We start from the raw sequence: 18,376 nt of genomic DNA, 5'->3' as shown, positions 1-18,376 counted from the left end.
GTTTGGGGCTGCAAGCACTGCCACAGGATCCCAAGCCCCTGCTCCTTCCTATCCTGTTGGTAATTTTCTTTTACTAAGTTCTCCTAATTTGTGCACGTATGAAAAAAAACAGCGCGAGGCACTTTGACACAAAAGAAACTTGCAGAAAAAAAAATAAAATCAGGAGCTCAAACAGCTGTAACGTAGAAATATAGAGGGGGAAATAAAAAGCAGAGGCTGTGAGAGCAGACAAGGGGTTAAAGTCCTGACCACTGTCTGCATATATAAAATTATATCACCTTATCTGAAAAGTTTAGGCTCAAAAGACAAGCCACGGCTTAAAATACCTTTTAGGATTATTAAATCTTTAGGCTGAAGATTACAGCAAGTGTTTTGTCTTTGGTGAGTAGCTGTTTGTCTCACTTTATTTACTTGGTATTGGGTATTTGTCAATGTCATTTCATATCTGCAGAAAATTCGTACGTTGTATGGAAGTATGTATGTGTGTGAGTGTGCTGAAGGTCACATGACTGTTTCATCCTATTTGGTGGAGCAGCTTGACTTTTTTTCCCTTGCTTTTGGTGATGGTTGTGAGTGCAGAAGTTGATTGACAGATGCATGCCAGAAACCCCCATTCTCCTTTTCAAAGACTACATATGATGGATTGCGATCTTTCAGCTCAGCAGGACACAGGGACCATGCAAGCTGTAATTGGTCAGGTATGGAGTCAGCCATTTCTCAACTCCCCTTTTATTTATTTTTTTTTTTTCACAAGGGTCTAACCATATGATTCACATAATTCATATTTACAGTACCATCTTTCTATCTGTATCTTCAGCTACCAGTGAGTCTGGTACTGAAAGTGAGAAAGGCATAAGAACCACAATAATCCGGCCAGGGAATCACGAGTTAAACCTAAAATACCATGCTTTTCTTCCAATAAACCCGGATTGTACTTTAGTCTGAGCTTTGCCAAATCAATCTATTTATTAATTTACCTCTGTGCTTTGTTTACATGTGCTGAAGTAGAAGAACTAAACAGTGCAAGTGTTACATTTGCTGGGGAGTTGCTTTCTATTCCTGATGCTGTTCATTATTCCTATATTGACTGTATTCCTATACTACAGGCTGTGGATTTTTTTTTTTTTCTCTTTATTTCTATATGTATATCTATTTTTTCTCCTTTTACTCCTAACCCAGATAGCGTGTGATTGAGCTTGGTGAATGTAGTAGTCTTTGCTGCTGCAGAGGGGCAGTCTGCAAATTAAACACTGCCACAATCTGAAAGGTCCAGGTGGTCTGCTCGTGCTTCCTAATGCAATCCAGCACAACAGCTTTAATAAACAGCTCTATTTAGTTCTCCCTCCCTGTATCCAGGGAAGGGAACTGGTCTGGGGCTGCTGTGATGAAATGCCAGAAGAATATCTCTCAAAGGCCTCACAAGCTGATTTTTAGAGCTTTTCCATTTTGTCGTCTTTGTCTTCCAAATGGGTCAGTGAGTCCTTCTCTTTCTGTTTTGTGATTTCTGATAAGTCTGTAGTTTTTATGTGTGTGTTTAACTGTGCTGTTTTGAGCTTAGCTGGAAGAGAGGGGAATCATTGTCTTTTCGTTTGCTTCAAATAATAACCTGGAGTGGGGACAGAAATTAAATTATTTTCTCCTGTTTACACGGAGGGCTGTTTTCCTACGAATGCAGCCAGAGTCGGAAGAGGGTGTCTGTTTTCTTTTTTCTAACAAAATCTTAAGTGCTCAACACTTTCTCATTAGCCACTGCTTTGTAAATCGGTCTCTGGCAAAGGGTATTTTTCAAACTCCCAAAAGTTTGTGGTTTTTTTTTGCATATGTTTCCAGTGTAGTGAACGCATGCTGCTGAAGTGATGGCATCGTATTTGTTTCCTATACATTGATATAATGGTGGAAAAATACGCATCCTGTGCACTGTTTTCGACTAAATTATGGCAAAGCACAGAAGTCCCTCAAAGCACATGGTTTATTAATACCATCGTACACAGTAATGCATTTCTAGGCGGAAAATGTCAAATATGTAATACCATGTTTACCACAGGCTTCTATTGCTTTAAATATTTTAAAAATAGAAAATACATTTTTTATTAAACCCCCCCCCAAACATTAACAGCTTTCTATTAGGCTGGCTTGTACCTAAAAAGTGGGGCATGTTTGCCAGCATTACACTGCATGAAAATATGTATTTTAGAATGGGTTAATTAGCTTTTTGTGTAAACTTGTGCAGTCTTAAAGAAAAATATTTAATGATTCTACAGCAAGTACAATAGCAAGGTTTTGTGCAGTATAGGCGACAGAAAACTCCCCTGAAACCCTGATAAATCTCAAAGCTTGTAATATCCCTTTAATGTAACTTTCTCTTTGGCATGTAAGAAAGTGTGAGCTAGCTATTTTGTATTTAAAGCCTGCTAGCTCTAGGAGAGTGGTTTTGAGGCTGAAAGGCTGTGAGCATGTTGGTTTTTTGTTTTTTTTTTCTGTGTGCAACATTCTGTATTTCATCAATTAAAAAAGTTCAGTGAATGCCTGGAAGAATGCTTATCAGTGTTTATTGTATTACTGTATTTCATTTCCTAAGAATTTGATAACAAGAGCATACACTTAAAATACTTACATGTATTCTTTTTTTAGGTAAGCAACTTTTTTTTTTTTAATGTCAGAATTCATGCACGTTATTATTGTGCAACTTAATGTGACAGGTGTTTCAAATGTATATTTTTTAGATCTCCACGTGTGCATATTTGCATGTTCTGTGTGTAATTAGGTACATCCAAAAGAGTTCATAGAAACACATAATTTTCAAGTATGTTACTGATTACTTGTCCAGTGTTTGGTCAGTATTAGCTGTTTGTGAAGATTAAACAAATATTTAATGATTTTTATTTTTTTTTTTGGACGAAATAATTTGTATCCTGCACTTTATAGAATCAAAGCATTATTTAAAACTTGGGAACAACGGAGTAACAGCACAGTTACCATTCATCACTGGAACTAGAAATGCACGTTCTTAATGTACTCTGATAGTCAACTGATAATAGAAAATGACCATCAAAAAATAAACCTCAAGCCATGAAATCTCTCTGTACTGTAAGTCTTTGTTTAACACTGATAAATAATAAAGATCTGTTCGTTTAGGATGTGTATGTTGCTAGAAGATATATTCATTTCCTGGCAGTATTGTTTTAGACAAAAGTTGAGAGTCCTTGTTAACTTTCAAACCTCGGAAATCAAAAACTTTAAATAGATGTTTATCATTTGCTCTTCTTATTTCAGAACCATATTTTTTCTCCAGATTTTAGTGAAAACTAAATTTTGTTTTGGCTAATCTTGCAGATGCAGCTTTAAATTCCATCTCATTTGCTTCTAATGGAGTGTAAGCATGCCTAATTAAAAATCCCAGCTATACATGTGTATCTATGCTCCAGCAGACATCAGAACCACTAGCAGTTATTTGTAGCTCAAATGCTCGTCTGTGTATGACACAGAAAGTAATTGCAGGAGCATGCTGATTTAAGGGCATCCTCATTGTGGATTACATGTTCATCATTAAATGCATTTTCCACTGTTTTTTTTAATCCATGATTTCATCCATCTCCAAGCACCCGTGCCTGCAGTGGCTCCCACTGGTGTTGGCAAAGGCTGGCACAGTGCTGCAGCCCTCCACTACCTGGCACCTGGCTGTGCTGGCTACAAAGTGCAGAAGTGTGCCTGTACCTTCCCTCTGGACTTTCCCTCCCCCTAGCAAGCAATTAAACAGCCAAGTACTCTGAAGAGAACACTCCTTGCCTAGTGTGTCAAGATCTAGAAGCTCATTGCTCATTGTGATTTTGATTCATAACTGGAGTGCTTGGAATAAAACCCTGATCCCTGTCTGCAATAGTCTGTAGCATCCTTCCTTGCATGCTGAACAATAATACCCATTATTTCTGTAAATGTCCTTTGTTTTCACACAAGCAATTAGTTGGATTTTGTGTCACATTCTATATATATCCTGAGCCCATCTAAATCAAAAGGTAATTAAATGCACCATCTAATTATTCCAACCATGCTGTATTTTTTCTCCCTTGGATATTTTCTAAAAATCTGTGCTGCACTCTTTTTTTTTTTTTTCTTTTTTTTTTTTTTTTTTTTTTTTTTTTCAGACCTGAGCTTGTGAGTGACAGGTTAGTTCATCAGCATTACAGCCCTCCTGTTTTTGTCTCATCTCATGCAGACAGGTCACCGTGTCCAATCACCCTTCTGGCTCTGCTGGCCCCGGGGGACCCAAGGCCAGCCTGCCATCTTGATCCACAGGCCTGAGGGCCTGGGCTGGCTGCACATTTCTGTGTTCACTGGTTCTTGCAAATGTAGTGTTTAAAAAAAAAAAAGGAAAAAAAAGAAAAAAAAAAAAAAAAAAAAAAGGAGAGAGAGAAAAGAGGGGGTTAAACAAGATCTCTCTGTAAATTATGTAGCACTCTTCAAATAAGCAGGCACTTGCAATTATTGTTACAGTACTTGACTTCTCCTCCTACACACTATCGAAGGCACACTATCCGAGTTTAGAAAATATTTTTAAATGGACAATGGTCTGTTTTATCTCATATTAAAAGCTATTCATGCAATGGTAAACACATGCTCTTTACTCAGAGAGCTTTGAACTCCAAGGCCCACTTTTGGTGAGTAATATGTTGCTATAACTAAGGTTGCTCTTCCTCCTCTGCTTTAAATCCTTGGGCTTGGGGTTCTTTTAGTTGTTTTCCCCCTCGTGATTAAGGATGAAGTTCCATCTGTTGTCCGTATTGCTTTGTAACTCAGATCACTGCATATCCAGGAACTTAATTTTTACCATAGCCAGGTGAAAATCAACTCTACAAGCGTTAGTTTGTCTTGAGCCATCTTCCAGTCATTCCTCTTATAGTAACAGAGAAGATCCTTCTCCGCTGGAAGATTCCCATCTCTAATCTACAGGAGCGCATATAACTTAGACAAGCAGAAAAGAACCATCTTACATGTAATTTTAGGACCCACTTTATAAATCAGGAAGGATATAAGCCTTTTTGTCTACAGTTTGGCACAAATCCTGTAAGATGACTACATGCAGAAGTAAGGTCAGAGTAGGTGTCCCCTCGGTGCCCAGCATGGACATGCCTGTCCTTTACAGACACCAGCAGCTGCTTTCTGCACCTGGAGAAAGTAAGAGAGAGGCTTATGGACAGGTACATGCTGACTGATGTTTCCAGTAGCAGAGACACTGTAAACAATAAGAATTGTGTTTGAAGAACTTCAAAAACATCTATTTTCTTTTTTTAATATTTATGAACAAGCTAGTACTCTGATAATGAAGCATTCCATCTCCACAGAAACGTGCTGCTTTATACACTCCCAGCATACTGCCTCCTTAAGAATTATTATTGTAAGGATGTGCAGGAATGCAGTGGTAATATTTTACAGTATAAATATTTGTTATAGAGGAGTTTGGATCTCGTTAACTTAATATATGTAAATTCTTTGGTCCTAGGCCTGGATTCCAGCAAAAGAATGCATTTCTCTGTTGACTTTTCTTTTTTGCAGCAGAAAAGATGGATTTTTATCATTTTCATTCATGCTTAAAAAGACTTTCCTTGTTTTCACACTGTAATCAGGTTTTAATTTAAATCAGCCCTCTAAAAACATCTTTAGCCGTTTTCCCTTATTAAATTTCTTCACTTTTTTCCATTCTGTGCTTCTCTGCTGCCTCATGTGTTAGTTCGTGGGTCAGGCCAATTAAGAAGTCAAATCTTTAAAAAGCTGTGGTTTATGCTCTGTGTGTATTCACTATTATTCTAATTGTAAGAGGAAAATAATGTATGCCAGATGACCTTTAAATTGCTGGGCAAGCAACACTCGTCCAGTGATGTAGATTTTTATCTTTTGGCAATGATTTTACATTCAAGTATCTCTGCTGTGTTTCCTAGATTGTAGACTGATAAACTAAATACCAGTCTGGGCCACTTTTGTATGTAAGGTACAGAGAAGTGACTGTGCTGAGCCTCTTATCTTCCACTGACCTGTAGCTGTAACAAGACTTTTATTTTTCTTCTCTGATCTGAACCGCAGCTCAAATGGGAGAAAATAAAAGGACAATTGAAGACAAATTGTATACAGCATTTTCAGCATTAGATGAGAGCATGGCAAAACAGTCTTGTTCCTGTCATTTACATCTCCCAGCGCCGTTTTCTTGCAATGCTTCTTACCCTAAAGTTGAAGAATGGCACGAAGACCAGTCCACTCTGAGCATATACTTGACATGATGTCTCATTAACGGGACTTAAGCTTGCACTTAAAAGTTGCTCTCTTCAGTGCACACAAGATGTCTACAGCTTTGGCATCGTTAGATATGTCAGCAATGTCTGCTGCCGCAAGGTGCACAACACAGCACAGAGCTCAGTGGGACTCCTCACAGAAATAACACTTCCCAGGATCTGGTCCAGCTTGCCTATTGAGTAACTGTCATTGCTAATAAATATAATAAAGCCTGGTTTAAATGCCAGCTAAATAAATGCAATGCAAACTCTTTTGTAATTAGAACTGACGATTGGGATTAAAGATAGTAATTCAAGGCCCCTGAACGTTTTTACTTTTCAGGGATGTCAGGGCTACAGGTAAATGGACTATAGCTTCAGGGTTTTTGTTTTATCGCTGGCTTTGAAACCTCTGTGATATGTAGGACTATTTCTTCAAAAGAGAAAGATTAGCTGTTGATATTTGCTACTGATTCTCTGTTGACTGGTAGTGCTGTTCCACAGGAGAGCTTTGTCTAACTGTTAGATCAAAAGAAAATTCTGAAGATCAAGAGAATGTTCTAAATTCCCAGCCACTTCTAAAAGTGGTAGTGGGAACAAGCTGAAAACAGAAGGTGGGAGGGGATACCCAAAAAGCTTTATTCCAAGCCAAACTTCCATTTTCAGTGACATAAATAATTTTTTCTTAAGCTGTTTTAAATAGATGTTATAGTTCCTAAAATAAAAAAGCCTACTACTGTTAGCAAGGAGTGGTACAGGTTGTAGTTGCCACACTTTATAACAGCAAAATTAGATCCAGGCAGTTCTCAAGCACGGTCTTCCTTTTACCCACATGTGTTAACAGCCACTGGAGTCATTAACACTTGTGCATATCCTCAAAGCTGAGGAAAGATATTTCCAGGATGCCTTGAGCTTTGATCGTACTCTCAGGTGTGGCTGCACAGCTGTCCTGTGCCCTTTACTCATGCCAGTGAAGATTTACAGGACACTCATGCTTGTTCTGATCAGAACAGGTGCTTCTGGTTTTCATGCACCACATTGTTAAAAACAAAACAAAACAAAACAAAAATATGATCAGCATTGCTGCAAAATCTTACCTTCAAGACTAGTTTTTGAGCCTGTTATGCTTCCAGTTAGTGTAACCTAAACTACAGGCTAAATGCAACCTATTCCCACTGCTAACTTTTTGCAGGGTGGGACTGTGAGCCTACAGGCACTGCAAAGAGAAAAAAAATGCTAGAATGGAACTTCGTGTTACCTACAGGAATGGATTCCATCAAGTAATTTTTTTACTTCGCACTTTTCTAGCGTTTCCAAGGCTCACAGACTCCATGCATGTTTAGAAGATGCAATCCGGTGGCCTAACCGTGCATCCAAAAATCGCAGGGGCAACAGTAAAAGACAGAAGTGTTTCTAGTCACCCCCTACTACGGAAACAAGAATTTCAAGCAACAGGAAATAGTGACAGTCATGTTAAGCATATTGCAGAACAGCTGGTATGAGGCTGTAGGAGACAATGCCACATCACAGTGTTGTCCTTTATGCTAAGCTGTTAACATCTCGGGCTACTTTTCCGCTTACTGAGCCAACTTGTAAAACTCTAACATGGGTTTTGCTTGAGTTTCATATTTCCTGTGCAGTAGGGAGGAATATTATGGAGAAAACAGTCTGATTTTTAGAAGGCATGTCTTTATCCCATTTATATATTTGTTAAAAAAAAAAATAGAACACTTTCTATCCTGATCTCAAGCTTATGACTTAAAATCACATTGCTTCCCATCAGCAGCAAACTAGCATACGCTCTATGTCTTCAGATTATATCAGAAATGATTAAAAGCTGTGATTCCTTTTTTTTTAATAAAAAACAAAGAAACGTGCTCTATCTTTACTGAATCCAGCTTTAAAAATAAAAATGGGTTAAGCATGCAAATAGCTCTGGCAGTATTTAAGGCAGACCCTTCTGACATACTGTTGGTAATGGCACGAGGTGCTGCCAAGCACTGAATGCTTCCAGAATCCTGGACTTCACACCATTTTTGCACTTTGTTCCAGCCAGGCCTGAATGTTTTCAGTGTCCCTTGAAGGAAGGATTGGGCACTGAAGCTCCCAAGGGAAAATTTCTTGTTTGGTACTTTTTCCAGCTCAGACACTGTTAATGAAGGAAAAATTGACAAGCTTCCTGTGAAAATTGCTAAGTTTCATGTGAACAAAAATAATCTTGAATAAAAGAGAATTATGCTGCTGTAGGAAGCAAACAGCTATTGCAGGAAGTCTGGCCATAAGTCTTACGTTCCCTTCTCTGTGTCCATACTTTTCTGTGTACAAAACGTGCTTCACATTCTTTGAGTGGATTATACAAAGCAGAAATGACATCTGCAAACAAGAAACTGTCAGTCTTTTGGAGGAAATGTTGAAGTTGTAGGAAATGCAAAAGTGGTTTATAATGTGGAAGAATAAAATGGAAGACGTCAAACTCATATCATTATGGGGCATATTGTGGTCTTGGGAGTTGGAAAAATTTTGTTCATTAAAAGGAAAAAACCAAAACAGCTCCTAAAAACTGGATGTTCCGGCTTGGTTCTTGCACCCTTTGTGTTGCAGTGCTGAATTCAGAACAGAGGAAGCCTAGTCTTGTAGCCAGATCTGACAAATGGTGGCAGAAGTGATGGCTTGTGTGTTGTAATGCCCATGGTCAGAAAGAAAGATAAGATTTTTCCCAAAGTTTGGATGCAACATTTACCACCTGCTCCTGCTTCTCACAAAAACAAAACAAAACAAAAAAGAAAACAAAAACCTGTAAGAGCAAAGCCTGATAGAGGAAAAACTGGAGTGCTGTAAAGCAGCACGTGAGGGTTTGTAATGGCTCTGAACACAGCTATTTTTGTGTTTGTTTGTATTAGTGATATTGCTTATTTGAAGGGTCACAGTGAAATCATTTAAGCACACCCACAAGTGCACAGCCACAGAGTCAACAGGAAAGCTCACATATTCTGTTTTAGACAACGTGATGCTGAAGACTTGGATCTCACCTGACCACAGTGGAATTTAGACACGTATCACCAAAACAATAAGCTGGTCCTGCAGTTCCAGTCAGTTAATCCCAGAGACCAGGAGTCTGTGTGTGAGGGTGTGTGGGGAGGTGAAAACCTAGAGGCTCCATCTGAGATCTCTAGGGTTAAGCAATGGACTCACTGGGATGTGTTCTGAACACAACACCTGGGTTTTGAATAGCCAGTCAAAAGAGGGGCTGGAGTCTGGAGTTTCTTCCCCTACGTGCATTGGTTTTGGTTTATTTTTAAATTCCTGCTGTATTCTTAGCAAAAGGGGAAATTGAAGGTTGCCCCCTAACTAGGGAATTAGGGTGACCCTGTGATGAATTTAACCCAAGAGGCACTGTGGATATTCAGCAAGCCTTTGTTCTGTTCTACTCATGTCCTTACGCCAGGCCCATCACTGTAGTTATTAGATCTCAAAGATTACATTCTTTGATCTAGTGATTTCTAAATCCTTAAACCACAGTTTATTTATTTAAAAGGTTATATCCGACATTGGATTGGATTGTAAAGTACCCTTTGACTCTTTCATGAAGGACACAGTAGAAACACATGCTGCTGAAGGACTATTTCCTTCTGACCACAAAGCACCACAGCATTTTATTGAACTAAGAACTGCACAGAGAGCTGTGCTTTTAATCTGACCAGTGTGTTGGATTTTTTTTTTAACCTTATTGTTACCACGATGCCATTCCTTTCTGTTACAACAGGCATTTATTAGGGTATGTAGGTGAATCTCAGCTACTGCTATTAAAAAACACTTGGAGAACAACAACATGCAACAACTGCACAATAACCTCACATTTTCCTAAGGAAATAAAAGCACACTAAACCTCAAACAGATGTTAAAAGTGAGTAAGTTCAAGACGTGTTCTTGGGGTCTGTTTTTGATCTGATGTTTATCAGTGTGAATCACAAGTAGCTGTGGAGCTAAACAGAGTTACATTCAGGTAAACATGATCAACAGCAGCTAAGAAGCTTGTTCCATCAGATTCAGAAGCCCTTACATGAGCAAATTTCCCAGTGTCTTCTACACCGCTTGATTAATTAGGGGCTGTATGATGAGAGTTCCAAGCAAACCAGCAAGAAAGCACGGAAAGCAAAAGAAAGGACTTTGAAATGGGGCCCAGTGTGCTCTGTGCCCTGACTGATATTAATTGTACTGGATTCAAACTGGTCTCTTTTTTTTTCCAATCAGTCCTGCAAGGCAAACTGTAAGAATTCTCATGTAATTTCCCTTAATTCTAAAGTAACCAAGACTGGAATTGGCACTTGAAAAGAAAAATCTTATTTGAAATATCAATTATTGCTGCATTCTTTAATGCTTGTGTTTGGTTATTTTTCTTTTTTGGGAAGCTTAGCCCCTGGAGATAACCTGATTCTACTTTATAGTGAGACCTCTTTATACCATCTGGCAGCACATAACAGCTGTAAAGTGGGTGTAAAAGTCATTTATTTATGTGTACTTCAAAGTTTTTTATATTTCCAGAATGGTAAAAAAAAACCACAACACCATAGTGTAAATGGGAATTAGGCCCAAATAGATGGAACTGAATTACAAGCTTTCAGATAGAAATGGAAAAGGGATGGGCAGAAATCAGACTGTGCAAAGAGGACTGAGCCTTATTTAGCCACACATAGACGTTCATTAACATCCACTCTGATCAGCTGAACTGGAAAAAAAAGAAAAACAAGAGAAGTTGAAAGTGTCAGATTCTGTTTTGCCTACCATCACCTGCACTTTTGCTGGTATTAAGTAAAACGTGAAAGGGGGCAGTCAGACTACAGTAGTCAGTGCCTGATTACACAAACAAGCCAAAATAAAGACTGCTTTCTCAAACAGTCAAGTTAATTACAGTTTTCATGTGAGTATACTTCCCAGCCACCACTGAACAAAACAAAAGGTTCAATCTATTACTCTCACTCTCTCTCTTTTTCTTTCTTTCTTCCTTTTGTTTTTTTAAACCCCATGGTCTTCAGTGCAGTTTGCTGCAACACTTGACAAAGATCTATGTTTCCAGAGCATTATTCTGTTAGTACGCCTGGATTAGTGAAAAAGAAAACAAATGAAATTCGTAGGAATTAATGTCACTTAAATTCCCTCTTTCTATACCTTATGTTATGCTTGTCAGATGAACGCTTCAACTCCCAGTCAAAAGGTGAAAGAAAACAGCAAACAAAGAGAGAAGTAAAACACAGAATGATGGTGACATTAACGGGAAACATCTTAAAATGTAGACAGACAAGGGAAAAAAAAAAAATATTTAAATAGCAATGTTTGGGTAGACCTAGGAGATCACTTAGAAATTTGCAGAAGATTCCTACTCCATTTTTTTTTTCATAACCCCTTCTAAATAGGTACACAGGAGGCTTAAGGGATTCCGTGAAGACATTTTTCTTCTTGCTTCCCCATTTTGTGGGAGCACAAGGGAAAAATGTTGGCAGGGCTCGTAGCACCTTCTACAATTAAAGTGGCTTAGTATTTTCCATTGGAAGACCTTTCCTGCTGCTGCTATTAGCATTCCCACATAATTGCTTACCTCACTTTGAAAATTTCTGAGACAATTTCAGCCCAAACACTTCAGCTGTTTATGCAGAGGCTGGGGAAATACGGCATAGTTTCGTCCATTTTAAAGATGTGCCATATCTAAGAGAGAAAATATTCATTTGATAAGGAGTAACAGCATCGTACCTGCTGTATCTTCTCAGGTATCCTGAGACAATCCACTCATGTTTCGTTATATTGCAAGCCTTTGAAAAATGTAGTTGGCACGTGTTCTCTTGGCAACTCCAAACAGCCACATCCTCTGAAGATTCATCGAAAACAAAAGGTGTGAAAGTAACCATGAAGTCATTGGCAAATAGACAAGGTTAGCTTAGCTGAGCCACATCTGGCAAGTATTTGTCTAAGTACATCTCGAAATTCCAGCAATGCTCATTCCACAGTATCTTTATCCTGTCTATTCTGTCTTTAACTATCTGTATTTTAGCTTGTACTGTTAGAGAGTTTTCCTTACAGCAAAATTAATCTTTCTTGCCTGAATTTCAGCCCATTTCTTTTTTCTACTTATGAATATCACACTATTTGAGCCTTTCTGAATATTGTATCTGATATGTAATGGGTTTTGGCTTCAAAAAGAAAAGAAAAAGTATTCCAGATTAATTTCAGAAAACTTATTTGATTTTAAAGTTCTCTGGGGAAGTTTGCATAATTTTTTTAAAGAGAACAGCTGGAAGAAACATAAGGACTTTTTTGCTCTCTTTCAAATGAACAATAGGTTTAAAGGTTTCAACAAAGCTGAATTTCAGTGTCAGTGAAGAATTTCATGGAGATCTTGCCATTAGGACTTCCAAAAGGCAAAACCTATCAACCTCCCCAGTAGTTTTACTAGAGCAGTGACTGACGTGGCCATTTTTGATATAAATAGACACTGATATCTGTACAAGGTAGGCATATGAAGCCCCTACGATTTGTCATACTCTTAATTCTCCACAGCCTCAATTAGTTATTTACAGTGTTGTAAAATGGAAGCACTGCAGAGCCAAGTACTTTTCCACTTTGAGTGCCTAATACAGTTACTTTACTGCAAAGTAAAAGCTTTGGGTTGCTAAAGAGAAACAACATTGGATTATCATTTGAACAGATATAATTGCTACTTTCAGCTGCTTGAAGCCACTTTAATTCCTATACTACACTGATTTTATCTCTGATAGGAGGAGGTAATTTTCTGAGACTTATTTAGCTTTTCTTTGGCATTATTTACAATTGCAACCATAATCCAATGTGTGATTTAGTAAGAGCACACCATCATACCAAAGGAAAAAGGGGAATGGGCGGCCACTACAAACCACTTATGAGTGCCAAGGTGATGCAGAAAGGGAAAGGAGTAATTGTCAATGAAAAAAAAGTAAAAATTAGAAGAAAAAAGAGACGTAGAGTAGAAGGAGGTACAGCAGCTAGGGAAAAATGTGCTTTGCTAAGGCTGAAATCCTCAGTTATTTTTGAAGAGCTTTATTACTGTTTTATATAGTGAACTACTTGTCGTAGGACTTAAAAATGTTGAGAAATTAGGACTGATGGCAATAGAAACACCTCCATATTGCGTTCTTTCCCTTCATCTGTTCAGAATACAAGCTAATGGATCTGTCCTAAGATGGACCTGCAAAGCACACGTGTGATAGTGGTGCAGTTAATAGAGGTCTGAGCTAATGTGATCACTTAGATGCAGGTATACAAACAGGGCTTGAGCTCCATCATCTTCCTGTTCTTTTTCAATATTGAAAACAAAAACAAACAAAAACCCTTTTAGCTGCTATCAGCTTTGATATTAATTGCTTAAGTTCCATGCTTCTGCCTGAATTGAAGGCAAATTGATATTAGAATTGCACAGTAGCAAACTGGCACCTATGATATTTCAGATAAAGCCTGAAAAATTGAGAACATGCCCATAAAGCAATCCTTAAAACAGACTCCCAAAGTTTTTCTGTTAGCAGAGGCATTGTTGCACATGCTAGTCTTCTCCTGAATGGAATTTAATGATCCTTTTGAAATTGCTCTTGTAAAATATACTGTTTTTCTGGTCAATATCCTTCTGCTTTGTATAAGCTTCTACTTAGTAAATGCTACCTGGAATATATGCTGTTTCTGCAGCCATATTGCACATGACACAGAGTAAGGCTAGGAAGATAAATTATATATTTTAGAACCCTCTGTTCATGTTTTCATGCAGCAAAGGTTTCCCCTCCAGGCAGCAGAGGAAAAAAGCAACAACACAACATGACGTGATTGATGAAATTTAGCCAAAATAATAAAAGATTTTTTGTTTTCACAAATGATCATGAGGTAAGTAGTTAAGAATGGGTTCCGTATGCAAACTCACTTTGGTATATACATTGGGGCATGTATTTGTAGTTCTAAATCTCTTTATGCTCCAGTCCCAGGTCTGTACCCCTGAGCTCAGGAAGTGCTACTGCTGGCATTAGAGATAGCAAATGCTACTTGTGGAGACTCAACATTTGATTCTTTAGCTCAAGGGTGGAGAACGTGGGACATGTAATTGCAGTAGTTTCATGTAACAGAGTGGGTAATGAGCCACAGAAAGATATGGCAAAATTTCCAGTGCAGGTCTATTTTTTTTTTCCTAACAATTCCACTTTTTCAAGCCTGTGCAGTGATGTCTCCTTACTTCTTATGCTGTAAAATGTTAGGCTCAGGGCTTTTTCTATAACATTTACCCTGCAATTTTTTGATCTTGATCTTGATGAGCAAGTTTATTCATATGTATAATGTTTATGAACGTGTATACAAAAAGGCATAGTAAGAGATGAACTGTGCATAACAACCATAGGTGCTAAGTGTACTAGACAGCTGATTGCATAATATCACAACTGTGATAACTTCAAGTGAGCAAGGAAAACCACAACAGAACAAGACGAGCCAGGGTTGACTCTGAATGAGAACATCTGCATTTTTGTGACTGAAAGTTGCCTAAGCACAGAGGATGTGTGACCTCCAACTCAAATTCAGTTGGAAGAAAGAAACCGGATAAAGGAAGTAAGCGGGTGGAAGCAGAGTTCCTGGAAAAGGGATGGACACTTCAGGAAACAGTATGACTATGTATCAGGCTTCGTGGAGATCTAATGAATATGTAATGCTTTTGGAAATATAACAATTCCACGAGGACGTTCGTTTACATCAGCTGAGATGGAAATTGAGAAGCACCTTTACACAGCAAGGGATGCCTTCCTGAGTGATGGGGAGCAAGGCAGGCCCAAGGCCATCATGCAGGGTGGTTGTGAGGAGGAAGGTAAAAGGCCATGCTGAGATGCTGGCTCACAGGCAGGCTTGGAAAGAGTTGCAGCATTGCAGGAACAAGGACTAATGGCCCCATGGGGGGAGATGGGCTCCAAGTGAGGCTGGTCAGGACAACTGAGACCTGCTGTTTCCCTCAAGGACTGGTAGAGAAAGCTCTAAGCAGCTGGCTGCAAGACCAGCTTTCAGCCTGCTCTGAAATGGAGAAGCTGAGTGTTTGTTGAATGATACGCAGCCTCTGAGCTTTGTAAAAACAAAAACGTGATTTGAGTCTGGATTTAAGAACACTTTTTTTTTTTTTTTTTTAAATTTTCCACGGGATGAAGGAGAGCAGCATGAAGGAGCAGAGGTGGGTGAATGTCCTCTCTGCATGAGTGCCCTCAGCAGGGAATTGATTCCACGATGGCAGGGCATGGTGCCCTTTCCCACTCTGCCTCTGTCTTGGTGCTGTTTGGTGGCCGTTACTGGATAGTTAAGCTGGGGCACAACTACCAGGGTACTGAGTCTGCTGTGAGCTACTGGAACCTACAGGCAAAGCAAACACAGTTTGGTTTTAATGCTGTATCTTGAGGGTGCCATGAGCTTCTGCTGCTTCTGGCATTTCCAGGCTCAGGGAAGTACAAACACAGCTGCAGGGACAGGCACTGTTTTTGAAATGCTAATACTGTTGGATTGTGGAGCATCTAATACACATGAAATAACTAGTAAATGTATTAAGGCCCTGCGTTAACGCCTAGGTCTTAACATGGTATGGGGATAGACTCAGGTTGTTTCAGGAATCCCTTCATCTATACTGTCCTAGGATCTGTCAGGAAGCTGTAAATTAAAATAAGGAATGAAGGAGAAATGTATTTAGGCACGATTTCAAAAACTTTGCAGTTATATTGTGACGTGTTGTACTCAGCTTTGTGCTAACAGCATCGGATAATCAATGAACCCTTTCACTGATCCCAGATATAAGGTAAATTGATTGGAATTCTTCGCAATGATAGAGGATTAAGCTTGATTACAGCACTGCTGAGTTTGAGCTTTGCAGGCAAGTTTCTCTGTACTAGTTGCATGGAGAATGCTTGAAGAAACGTGCTAGTTACATGCAGCTGTGTTACACGGAGGGGCAGCTAATTGCCTGTGGAGTGCAGACCATCTCTGAGCAGCTGCAGACTCTTGTGAGCTGTCTTTGGGTCAGGAAATATTTAGGCAACCGTTGTTAAAAGATTGTAATTTTGTTCAGATTGGCTTCCTAAATCAGCGTTATGAAATACAGATCAGCAGGTAGTACAAATTTTGGAAGAGAGTTTGATTCATTTTTTGCTGTGTTTTGGTACTGACTTTCCAATGGGTTATCGTTTAAGGGTTAAGAAAACAGTTCAAAACTGGATTTTTTTTGATAGGTGACGATCTTTTCTTCAAAGGGGAAAGATGCTCCACAGATGAAAAAGTAGAACATTAGTAGAGAGCTTTGAAAATCCCCTTTTAAAGACGGAACAAAGAGATAATTATTCCACCACTGCATACAAAGGTACAGGCTTAATCTTTTTTAAAAATTTAATATACACATACATAGGGCTTTTTTGCCCAGCACCTTGATGAGGGTTTTGACATTTAAACAGCAAAGATGAGAAAACCAAGGTGTAGAGATGCATTCCCTTACCTCAACTCTCATACTACCCTTTAGAAAATTCATACTAGCCTGAACAGAATCATAGTCAAGGTAAAAACTGAATGATCTTGAGAATCCAGGATCTGCCATGTCAATCATTTTGCTTTAAAATATTGGTAACAAGCCTTCCCAACAGAAAGTATGTTGGACTTACTACAACTAGCATTGAATATGACTGCTTCTTTTGTTCTCTGCTTATACAGGGATTCTACATGAAAGGGTTTTATTCTTGAATAATGTTATGTCAGCGTGTCTGCATTTGTCTTAAAGAATGTCTCTTTAGTATACTTGTATATTTAAAAGAGTTTCAGAAATGCAGTGTTCTCTGGCTTCTAAGCCCTTCATTTACCTGTAAGATGAAATGGAAAATACTTGTTGAGCCTAGTGATTTTACACAGATGTGTGTGTATGTGTGTAAGTAGTGCACTGCAAGTAGAGGCTCAAGGAAAAAGTAAACCAATTCCAGTTTAGAGTTTGGCCAGGATATTCACTGCTAGAGGACAGAATGGAAAAGGAAAAAAAAAAAGTAGCTCTGCAGCTGCACGGATGCAGGCTGTTCTTTCACCATGTTTCTCTTTTGAGTAATAGCTCACATATGTTAATTTTTGTGCTTAGTAACACAAGGTAGTGTTTGGGCTCTGAAGCACCTGTGCTTCTTTTGTGTTTTTACTGCATGCTCCTTCCAGTCTCAGAGACTGTTCTCCTTCAGATGCTTTTCCCATTTGGCAGCTATATAGTTGGGGTACAGAACAGCATCAGTGGATGGAGCTCAGGTATACCAGGCTCACTTCACATGTTTGCTTGTTCCAGGCAAAACCTGATAAAATAGCCCACTTCACTCTGTACCAAATGAGAAAAGAGCTAGATTATAAAATAGGATGCAAATTTATTTGCACTGATTTCTTAATACAGAACCTTTTACATTCTGTGCATTCTGTGTACATGGATGAGTTCTGACACTGTTGCTAAACATGCTGTTGTGGGTATTGCTAAACAGACCTTTACCATGAGCACAGGCAGACCAAGTGTAAATACTAATTAGAGACTAATCCAAAAATCTATTGAAGATTGTGGCAAGATTCAATGGTCTTTGGATGTGTCCCAAGGTAAAGGATTAATGACTATTTTAGCAGGGTTCTGCCTCTTCAGTTGAGAAATTATCTTGCTAACAAGGGACTATTCTGTTTACTTGCATCCTCCCACTTTAAAACCTTTCCTGTTTTTACCTTTCTAGAAATAGTGTAAGATCTTTAACAACAAGCAGCATTGCTTCCTCCATGCAAGTGATGTTCTTCATACCTTTAAAGTTTAGGTTATGCTGCAGGGCTTTGCTGGAATATGGCCTAACTTCTCAACAGGTGAGAAAGGTCAGCACGGGAATCTCCACAGCAGACTGCACACAGCAGTCTTCCCTTTCCATTCTCTGTGAGTACACATTCACCCTTATCAGCTCGAGCATACATTTGTGAGAAATGTTGAATTGTACAAATGTTATTTGATTAGCATATACAGAAAATTCCGTGGGAATAAATGTAAGTGATACATTTGTTTCTACAGAACACCTAAGATTTGTATCTATTTACCTGTTTGT

General features: G+C 38.8%; 1 protein-coding gene across 1 annotated transcript in view; it reads left to right on the top strand.

Moving 5' to 3' along the window:
• Positions 1-593: 593 nt before the first annotated feature.
• POU6F2 (POU class 6 homeobox 2) overlaps positions 594-18,376 on the top strand; it is a 304,914-nt gene continuing 287,131 nt past the window's right edge. Inside the window, exon 1 of the mRNA XM_042834233.1 lies at positions 594-698. Within this exon, the coding sequence (XP_042690167.1) occupies positions 594-698 (105 nt within the window). The remainder of the gene's footprint in view (positions 699-18,376) is intronic.

Source organism: Centrocercus urophasianus, unplaced genomic scaffold (assembly GCF_019232065.1).
Source record: "Centrocercus urophasianus isolate 14NV4802_14NV808 unplaced genomic scaffold, USGS_Curo_1.0 seq_44, whole genome shotgun sequence".
NCBI classification, from domain to species: Eukaryota; Metazoa; Chordata; class Aves; order Galliformes; family Phasianidae; genus Centrocercus; species Centrocercus urophasianus.
Note: the sequence above shows the minus strand (reverse complement) of the source record. Positions and strands in the feature narration are given on the sequence as shown.